We start from the raw sequence: 10,662 nt of genomic DNA on the forward strand, positions 1-10,662 counted from the left end.
CATTACAATATGTAATTTACTGTAAATGTAATGGTAAAGCACAGTGCACATCCTGCAGACTTACCCCATACATAACATTCTTTTGGCGAAATGTTCTCATGATCGAATTGACACCACAATCTTTTCAGATTGTCATTATTTGAACTAATCTGGCAGCCTCTGCAATGGTAAGGCCTCTGTTTACCACACTGTCATGATTGTGGCCCGGACTTCATGAGACACAACAGTTCCTTGCTGTCTGCCTCCCTCTCTCCGATGTCCACCTCTTTGAGGGGGCCCACGCCCACCTTTTTCACCTCTTTGATGGGGCCCATGCTTGGATTAAGTGATGGTCAAATGTATTTTTGAACAAATGAGGAGTGAATCATATGAAAAGTATTGTGAGTGTTGCATTGTGAAAGGCAATTACTTTATTTGAAAGGTATTTCTAGATGAAACACTCATTATGTTTGGTGAAAAAGCTACTGTGTGATTTTGTGTGTTGTACTTGGTCAATTGTAAAAAATGTCAAATAAATAAAAAATAAAATACAAATAATACAAAAAAGCCTTTTTGATGATCTGTTTGGAGTTTTGTACTAAGAGTTGTGACATTTTGTGGAGTTAGTGTGGGTGGCGTGGGGAAATGATTGTTGTCCATCAGTAATGAGAAACCACCTGGTATTGACAACGTAGATGGAAAGCTACTGAGGATGGTAGCAGACTATATTACCACTCCTATTTGTCATATCTTTAATCTGTTTGTCCTCAGACCTGGAGGGAAGCCAAAGTTGTTCCGCTACCCAATAATGGCAACGCACCCTTTACTGGTTCTAACAGCTGACCAATCAGCTTGCTCCCAACTCTTAGCAAACTTTAGGGAAAAAATGGTGTTTGACCAGATACAATGCTATTTCTCTGTAAACAAATTAACAACAGACTTCCAGCATGCTTATAGAGAAGGGCTCTCAACATGTACTGCACTGACACAAATGACTGATGATTGGTTGAAAGAAATTGATAATAAGAAGATTGTGAGTGCAGCCTTTGATATTATTGACCATAACCTGTTGTTGAAAAGGCATGTGTGTTATGGCTTTTCAACCTCTGCCATATCATGGATTCAGAGCTATCTATCTAATAGAACACAGAGGTTTACTTTATTGGAAGCTTCTCTAATGTTAAACGTGTGAAGTGTGAATGTACGGTACACTTAGCCCTCTACTCTTTTCTATTTTTACCAATGACCACTGGCATTAAACAAGGCCTGTCTGTCTACACTGTATATATGCTGATGAATCAACCCTATACGTGTCAGTTTTAGAATGGGTGGCCAGTAATAAACTGGTTCTGAACATCTCTAAAAGTAAGAGCATTGTATTTGGTACAAATCGTTCCCTCAATTCTAGAATCTGGTAATGAATGGCGTGACTGTTGAGCAAGTTGAGGAGACTAAATTACTTGGTATTACCTTAGATTGTAAACTGTCATGGTCAAACATATTGATTGAATGGTTGTAAATATGGGGAGAGGTCTGCCCAATAAAGAGATGCTCTACTTTTTCTTTTTACATTTAATCATATTAGGGATTAAAACCAGCATAGTGTAGACCCTCGATGCACACACAAGGTGAGGGAGCCCTGACAAATTTATGGACCCAGCTAAACACTCACCAATAGTTTCTTGAATGTTATGAGCCTACCAAATCATGCATGCTTATTTATCTGCTATTTTAATATTAACAGTTGCACACCACTAAGGAAAACACAGTAAAGCATTTATGATCACTACCTGCTTTACTCAGGTCTTGTTTAAAACCATTTGTTATACTGTACCTTTCAGACTACTATGCTGTTCATGACTGCGTGCCTGTAGTAGTTCAGTAAACACGTGGAAGGGTCATAGTGAAACAGACCAACAACCCAACACTGATGAAGAATCTGTTTGTCCATGGGAATGATCCTGACTCTATCAGCCTGTTCTAGGTAATGGTGCGTCACCTTATCATAAAAATGAATTATTTCATATGCGCTATATATCTTCAACAAACCCCATAAAACAATCCCCCCCCCTCTCTGTAGCTCAAATTAACACTTGTTGTGTTTGTGGACAGTCATTTTAATGTGTTCACCGTGTGAACTGGCTACTTTATGACCACAAGCCCAGGTGGGTCATTTCTCACACACATTGAGTATTAAGGGATTTCTCGCATTCAGGATTTTATGGGCGCTATAAGGATGTTTAAAGGCCTGCCTTTAGGTATATAAACTGTCCTGTTTTGGGACTGTGTCATCGTCAAGGGGAAGGTGAAACATGGAGATTGCTACCACTCTTCTTGTTCTTTGCTCTGTGATAGTCTCACATGGAGCTCAAGGTAATGTATTCACTTATACTGCACTGTATATATGTTTTGTTGGTATCGATCTCTCATTGTAAGTGTTGTTTGTTCGTAACAATGGCTTCCATTTGTGTATGATTATAGGGTTGTTGTAACACCTCTGGTGTCTCTCTCTTATGCAAAGGTTCATATTCAATTACTCTTACTTTCTCATTGCAGGTCAGTGGGACACATGGACCACAGCAGGTAAGTTCTGTTGATGAGCTGATTTCTTACCCCAAATAACATATAGTCCTGTCTCTTTGCTTTGTACCAATTTCTAGAAATGACTTAATGAGATGAAGAAAGACTGCACTCCTCAGGGTCAATACAAATGTCAGATGTATTGTGCAATGACCATACGTTTGCAAAGGTTTCATTATTTTCACTAATCTGACACCTTCCTGCACCTTAGCATGTATGTTAGGTGTGCAGTGCAGTAGTAACAGTATTACTACATGGAACCTAATGACATTTGTGTTTACAGAACCTTGGAGAACAGTTGACCCATCAGGTATTCCAAACTCTGAATTTTGTTACTATTTCTGAGCTGTGTTTATGTTGCTCTGTTTATCAACAATTTTGATTAACTAACCCATGTTTGTTTATTCCTCTTGTTCGTTAAAATACTTCACTGTATCAACATTCCAATTAATCAACAATGTTTTTTATTGTGCCAGTCGACACTGCCAGTCAGTCTCTGTCGAACTTCTCATTCTTAACGTTGTCATTTTTTGGTTGTTTTGCTCAGGCACCAGTGCCCCATGTGGTGGCTACCTGACTGCATCAAAGGGCCAATTCAACAGCCCCAACTACCCCAGCAACTACCCCAACAATGCCTACTGTACATGGAACATTCAGACCCCACCGGGCAGCCAAATCGTTCAGCTGGAATTCCCCTATGTCAAGTAAGTAGGTTTTGGTTCATGTTTATTCTTAAACTTGGATATGTTCGAAAACCCTCAAAATCCATAAGTTGGTCTTTCAAATGATCACCTATCTAAAAAATGATTTGATAAGTGAAAGCAAGTCCAGGAGACTAATCAGATCAGTCACCAGAGGTAATAAGTGCTACGTTAGCAGCGTATATTAGGCAGCCACCTCCATTGTACGCCATTCATCTTTCCTGTCTCCGACCACAGTCTTGAGGGTGACTTCAACTGTAGGTATGATTCCATCTCCGTGTACGATGGCTATTCCACCTACAACCGACTCCTGGGAAAGCTGTGTGGAGGACAAAGCTCAACCTTTTACTCCACCGGAAGTTCAATAACTGTGCAATTCACAAGTGACAGCTCCTCAACGTACAAGGGGTTTCAAGCAGAGTATCGTGTCGTAGGTAAGGAATTGAGATTAAGTAAATATATGTAAAGAGACATTAACTGCATACAGTGCATTCTGAAAGCATTCAGACTCCTTCCCTTTTTCCACATTTTGTTACGTTACAGACTTATTCTGAAATTGATTAACTAAAACATTTTCCTCATCAATCTACACACAATACCCCATAATGACAAAGTGAACCTGTTTTTTAGAAATCCTTGCAAAGGTATTAAAAATTAAAAACAGAAATACATTATTTACTTAAGTATTCAGACCCTTTGCTATGAGACTCGAAATTGAGCTCAGGTGCCTCCTGTTTCCATTGATCATACTTGAGATGCTTCTATAACTTGATTGGAGTCCACCTGTGGTCAATTCAATTGATTGGACATGATTTCGAAAGGCACACACCTGTCTATATAAGGTCCCACAGTGGACAGTGCATGTCAGAGCAAAAACCAAGTCATGAGGTCGAAGGAATTGTCCGTAGTGCTCCGAGACAGGATTGTGTCGAGGCACAGATCTGGGGAAGAGTACCAAAAAATGTCTGCAGCAGAAGGACCCCAAGAACGCAGTGGCCTCCATCATTCTTAAATGGAACAAGTTTGGAACCACCAAGACTCTTCCTAGAGCTGGCCGCACGGCCAAACTGAGCAATCGGGGGAGAAGGGCCTTGGTCAGGGAGGTGACCAAGAACTCCAATGGTCATTCTGACAGAGCTCCAGAGTTCCTCTGTGGAGATGGGAGAACCTTCCAGAAGGACAACCATCTCTGCCACACTCCACCAATCAGGCCTTTATGTTAGAGTGGCCTGAATGCCAAGCATCACTTCTGGAGGAAACCTGGCACCATCCCTACGGTATAGCATAGTGGTGGCAGCATCATGCTGTTGGATGTTTTTCAGCGGCGGGGATTGGTAGGCTAGTCAGGATCAAGGGAAAGATGAATGCACAAAAGTACAGAGATATTCTTGATGACAACCTGCTCCAGAGTGCTCAGAACCTTAGACTGGGGCTAAAGTTCACCTTCAAACAGGACAATGATCCTAAGCACACAGCCAAGCCTACTCAAGAGTGGCTTCGGGACAAGTCTCTGAATGTCCTTGAGTGGTCCAGCCAGAGCCCGGACTTGAACCCGAGCGAACATCTCTGGAGAGACCGGAAAATAGTTGTGCACTGACACTCCCCATCCAACCTGATAGAGCTAGAGAGGATCTGCAGAGAAGAATGGAAGAAACTCCCTAAATATAGGTGTGCCAAGCTTGTAGCGTTATATCCAAGAAGACTCGAGGCTGTAATCGCTGTGCTTCAACAAAGGACTGAGTAAAGGGTCTGAATACTTAGGTCAATTATTTCTGTTTTATTTTGAATACATTTGCAAAAAAGTCTAAACCTGTTTTTGCTTTGTCGTTATGGGGTATTGTATGTAGTAGATTGATGAGGGAAAAACAAACAATTTAATACATTTTAGAATAAGGCTTAAAAAAGTGAAAAAAGTGAAAAAAGTTAAGGGGTCTGAATACTTTCCGATAGCACTGTAGGTATTATTTTCCTCCCTGTACTCAAACATTATGCAAACATTTTAACTAAACAAATAATGATACATGCATACAAATGTGCTGATCATTTTAGCAGCTTGTTGGCTTGGTATCATTGCTGAATTATGATCAGTGAACTATGATTCGTCTGTTTGTTTTTCTTGTAGATGGAGGTTCTTGTAGACACAACTGTGGCTATCAGGTTGGCAACTGCTCCTGCTCATATTCCTGTGAATACAGGGGCAACTGTTGCCAGGACTATCAACGTAAGAGCAGGGAGTTAGGATCAAGTTTAGAATATTGTAACAGTGTGTGCTCCTCCCCCGTTAAAATGTTCCCTTCTGTGCCATTTAATCTACTTTGTATAGAGATCTGCTATGACACAACCGCAGAACCCAGCACCACAGATGCAGGACCAACAACCAGAGGTATTTCTTCAGCTCTGTTAGAATTTGACTTTACAGCTAGTGTATTTCAGAAAAATTCACAAAAACAATTTGTACTATTTGAAAGCTTTTTGGAGAGCATGATGAAGATGTAACATAACATCTATTATTATTTCACCCTGCTGGTCATCTATGAACATTTGAACATCTTGGCCAAGTTCTGCTTTAATCTCCACCCAGCACAACCAGAAAAGGACTGGCCACCCGCCATAGCCTGGTTCCTCTCTAGGTTTCTTCCTAGGTTATGGTCTTTCTAGGGAGTTTTTCCTAGCCACCATGCTTCTACACTTGCATTGCTTGCTGTTTGGGGTTTTAGGCTGAGTTTCTGTAAAACCTTCAGTTTTGTCAGCATATAGATTGGTGACCTGAACATGTTGTACACGTTTTAAAGCTTTAGTCTCAGAAGTAATGTTAGAGCAACTGAGAGTTAGTTTGAAAATTGCCTTCTCTCCTACAGCTCAGCCGTCCTGTAGGTACAACTGTGGTTATAATCTTGGAAGCTGTTCCTGCTCCAGCTCCTGTCAATACTATGGCAACTGTTGCTATGACTACAATGGTACGTGTCCAATACAACAGATAATATTGTATTGAGTGCATGGAACTCCTTTACATATTATGTTGCGCAAGTGAACAGAAAACCTGTTTTCAAAAAAGACACACACACTACATGTTCATTTAAAAAAAATGTATGTCAATTGTACTCTTTTGTCTGTAATGTATTTTTCGTAATGTATCGGTCACCAGTAAGACTAGCTGTAGCATTGGCGTCGGCTAATGGGGATCCTAATAAATCAAATAATATATGCACTTTAGCAAACATTTTTATCCAAAGCAACTTAGTCGTGCGTCCATTCATTTTACGTATGTGTGGTCCTGGGAAGCAAACAAACAACCCTAGCAATGCAAGCACCATGCTATACCAACTGAGACATACAGGACCAGATAGATCAGATGGGTTCAGGTATTGTCTGAGAAAGAGCACACTACAAAATGTGGATGAAGTCAAGACAAGAACACAAATATCTACCACCAAGACTTGTGTGCTCTTCAATTCTAAAATAAGTATGCAAAGTCTCAGATAATCAGAAAATAATTGTAAAAATTATATTGTAACACTGTGTGCTCGTCCTCCGTTAAAATGTTGCCTTCTGTGCCATTTTATCTACCTTGTATAGAGATATGCTATGGCACAACCACAGACTCCCTCACCACAGCTGCAGATCCAGCTCCTGCAACAACCGGAGGTATTTCTTCAGCTGTGTTAGAATTTTACTTTACAACTAGTGTAGTTCAACAAAATTAACATATTTTGGTCAAATATTATTCTTTTTTTTGGGGGGGGGGTCTATGTCCACAGCCACAGGAATTTATCTTCATCTAGTTTGCTGATCTGTGTAAAAAAGAAATCTGACAATATTAATAATAAGAAAACAATCATCAAATGCTGTTCATGAACTTTGGTCACAAATGAGGTCTGTCCAATACACTAGGTTGGGGTTCCTGTAGATACAGCTGTGGTTCTTATGCCGGTGGTTGCTCCTGCACCTCATCCTGTCGATACTATGGCAATTGCTGTCATGACTACAATGGTATGGTGTTAAAGAGCTGTTTGTGATTGTTAGTACTTGGGAAGGCTCACATTGTCTATGCTAATGTCCATCCCTATCTTTCCTTCTCACAGATTATTGCCAGAGCACAACATACGAACCTGGTACAACCTCAGGTATTTCTCTCCCAAAACTTAAACCCAAATTTGAAAACCCTCAGCTTTGGCATCATCTAGTTTGGTGACCTGTGTAGAAAATGTTGTGCTGTTAATGTTCTAAAGATTTGGTCACAGAAGTGGTGTTATTGTAAACTGGTGTTATTGTAAAGTGGTGTTATTATTGCCTCCTGCAGAGGCTTCCTGTAGGTACAACTGTGGTTTCAATCTTGGAAGGTGTTCCTGCTCCAGCTCCTGTCAATACTATGGCAACTGTTGCTATGACTACAACAGTACGTGTCCAATACAGTAGATCAGATGGGTCCAGGTATTATCCGTGAAAGAGCACACTGTAAAGATGGCAAATATGTGGAGAAATTCTGGATAAAAATACAAATCCCTGTTGCCAAGACTTGGGTTGCCCTTCCACTCTAAGTAGACCTAAGCAAAATATGTCCCAGCTAATCTGAAAATAATATTGAGTCATACATTCAGTTAAAATGCAGTTGAAGTTTAGCTTTAAAAAAAATCTTCAACAATGAATACCAGACACACTCCCTAAATGACTGTATGAGCTTTAAGCACAATTGCATTTAACCAGTTTGGTTTGGATATTGTTCATTCTTATTTTTTTCCTTCACATAGCGTACTGCCCCACCACCCCACCAGAATCAACAGGTATTAACATTTCCCACATCATCCATTTAAAACGGGATTTGATCTAATAAGCTGTATAATGACAGAACAATACAAGTAGACATCAATGTGTTGCACAAACGTAACTAACTGAACCTTTCTTGATGACAAATGTGATTTCCTGAAGATTATCTACAGGAAATCACATTTGGTGTCACAAGATGTCTGACTCTTGAATTCCAAATGGATTTTGAGTTTAATTTCTCTTCCCCAGTCTCAGGGACTCACCCCACCTGTGGAGGAAACCTGCATGGCTCTGGGTCCATCTCAAGTCCATACTATCCAGAATATTACCATGACAACGCCTACTGTGTCTGGCATCTATCGGCCCCCTCTGGCCAAAGGATCTTTATGTCATTTACTGACCTGGAGTGAGTTAAGATTCCTCTTCAGAAATGGTTCCCTTGATTACCCTGGTTTGTTGCATCTTAATGTAAAAGATTTTAAAATGCTTCACCTTGACACTTCCCTTTGATCAACTATCTGATGGATTTCTATCATTCTGAATGTGCATGAAGACAGATCTTGAAATGGACCGTCCGTATTGACTATGAGTTCACATTTAGACATATTCTATAAGTGTATGCTCTTTGTTGGTTCAGGTTGGAGAACTGCTGCTCTTGTGATTACATCTCTGTGTACGATGGATCGTCTGTGCAATCTCAAATGCTAGGCACAATCTGTGACTTCAACAACGACACCTCTTTGGCTGCCTACCACTCCACCTCTAACTACATGACAGTTCTCTTTCGCTCTGACCAATCAGTGGTCAGCAGGGGCTTCAGGGCCATGTTCAGCAGCTCCCTCGCATCAAACCAAGGTAGTCTGATTGATAATTTGGTGAAGTTAATCAAACACTAAACATTTATTTATTCTGACATTGATATTATAGCTCCGGAGCCTCGGGTTGGTTTTATTTATGTTGTGGTGTTTCAGGTCGAGTAGACTGCTCCTCAGACAACATGAACATAGTGATCCAGAGATCCTACCTGCTCTCAATGGGCTACGATGGTAACAATCTGTACCTGAACGACCAGCATTGTAGACCTCAGGTCAACAGCTACCAGGTGGTGTTCAGCTTCCCAATCAATACCTGTGGTACCCAGCGAAAGGTAAATGAATTCACCAAACGCAAAGTGATTACCAGATTACGTAATGGTATATAAAAAGCTACATAGAGATCTAGTGTGCTGCAAACACTGGATATAGTCACATCAACTATCATTCACATTTTCCAATAATTTTCTGTTTCTTGTACAATAACTTTTTTTTATCTCATGCTCTAAACAGTTTGAGAAAGGGAGAGTCGAGTACATCAACGCCGTCCGTGCCTACCGGTCCGACTCAGGCGAGATTACGCGGCAGTCTCATTTTCTGCTGCACGTGGAGTGTCGCATGGAGCAGGACACCATGGTCCAGGTTATGTACAAGACCAACGATGAGGGTAACGGTACCATAACAGGCACAGGCAGATTCAACAGCACCATGGCCTTCTTTACAAACAGCAACTTCTACAGTGAGATAACCCAGACTCCATACAAGATTACCCTCAACCAGAACATGTACGTCCAAGTCCGCCTGAGGAGGTCAGACAGCAGTCTACATCTGTTCCTGGACACCTGTGTGGCCTCTCCCTCACCTCATGACTTTCAAACCAGATCATATGACCTGGTGCGCAACGGGTAAGAAACAGGCACTGCTGATCTGACCTGCAGAAATTGTAGGGCCAAGAGATATTGCTGAGAAGGAAAATCTGTGTTTATAAATTTTTTAAGGGGTGCTTATGCTTCAATGACACTCATAGGCTCTTGATTAAAAACAACATTTGTTTCTGATGCACCCACAGATGTAGGAGGGACCCCACCTACTACTCCTACACCTCTGGTACCAGTAGCTACGCCCGCTTCACCTTCCAGGCTTTCAAGTTCCTGCGAGCCGATGAGTCAGTGTACCTGCAGTGTAAAGTCACCATCTGCCAAGCTTCTGACTACAACTCCCGCTGCCGCAGAGGCTGTCGCACCCGCAAGGCCAGGGACCTGGGATCCTCCCAGGGGAGCCACACCCTGATCCTGGGCCCCATCCAGCTCAAAGGTCAACTCTTAGTAGGGCTATGATGTCTCTAGACAGATGTGGGACACCCTAACCTGTTCGCAAATTTGTATGGCTAATTTGCGCTAATGTTTGCATTGGGCTGTTGAAAACACTCAAACAATTAGGAGCAGTGGAGCACTCTGTAATACTGTTCTGAACATGTTCCGGTATGTATATTATCACTCTGGTTTAGACTGTGCAGACACAAATGTATGCAAAAACAGGTCTTTCTTTTCCCTCCCCAGATCTGGAGAAGCCAGATGAGAAAGTGGCTGAGAAGGAGGAGATCCAGGCTAAGGTGGAACCTTAAGACTAAGCTGACCAGCCTCAACCAACTACTCTAATCATTAATACTATAATTCTGATTAATTTCACCTGAGGCATTAAAGTAGCCAATATTCACTGCTACTGTACACTATAATCTTGTATCTCTTTCCTACTTTGGCTAAATGATTAAAAACATTCAACATACAATTATTGGTGTCTGAACATCTTATTCCATGTGCTAGCAT

At 41.2% G+C, this 10,662-nt stretch overlaps 1 protein-coding gene across 1 annotated transcript; it reads left to right on the forward strand.

Moving 5' to 3' along the window:
• The first annotated feature begins 2,265 nt into the window (after window positions 1-2,265).
• LOC109899115 (deleted in malignant brain tumors 1 protein) lies at window positions 2,266-10,624 on the forward strand. The gene is made up of 19 exons (XM_020494169.2): window positions 2,266-2,352; window positions 2,536-2,562; window positions 2,843-2,869; window positions 3,107-3,263; window positions 3,498-3,694; window positions 5,383-5,481; window positions 5,584-5,643; window positions 6,119-6,217; window positions 6,837-6,905; window positions 7,152-7,250; window positions 7,343-7,384; window positions 7,561-7,656; window positions 8,009-8,041; window positions 8,274-8,430; window positions 8,662-8,879; window positions 8,996-9,171; window positions 9,350-9,741; window positions 9,906-10,150; window positions 10,396-10,624. Exons 1-19 carry the CDS (start codon window positions 2,292-2,294, stop codon window positions 10,458-10,460), a joined length of 2,319 nt encoding a protein of 772 aa, XP_020349758.1. The 5' UTR covers window positions 2,266-2,291; the 3' UTR covers window positions 10,461-10,624.
• The last annotated feature ends 38 nt before the right edge of the window (window positions 10,625-10,662 follow it).

This window comes from Oncorhynchus kisutch, linkage group LG11, assembly GCF_002021735.2.
Source record: "Oncorhynchus kisutch isolate 150728-3 linkage group LG11, Okis_V2, whole genome shotgun sequence".
Classification (NCBI taxonomy): Eukaryota; Metazoa; Chordata; class Actinopteri; order Salmoniformes; family Salmonidae; genus Oncorhynchus; species Oncorhynchus kisutch.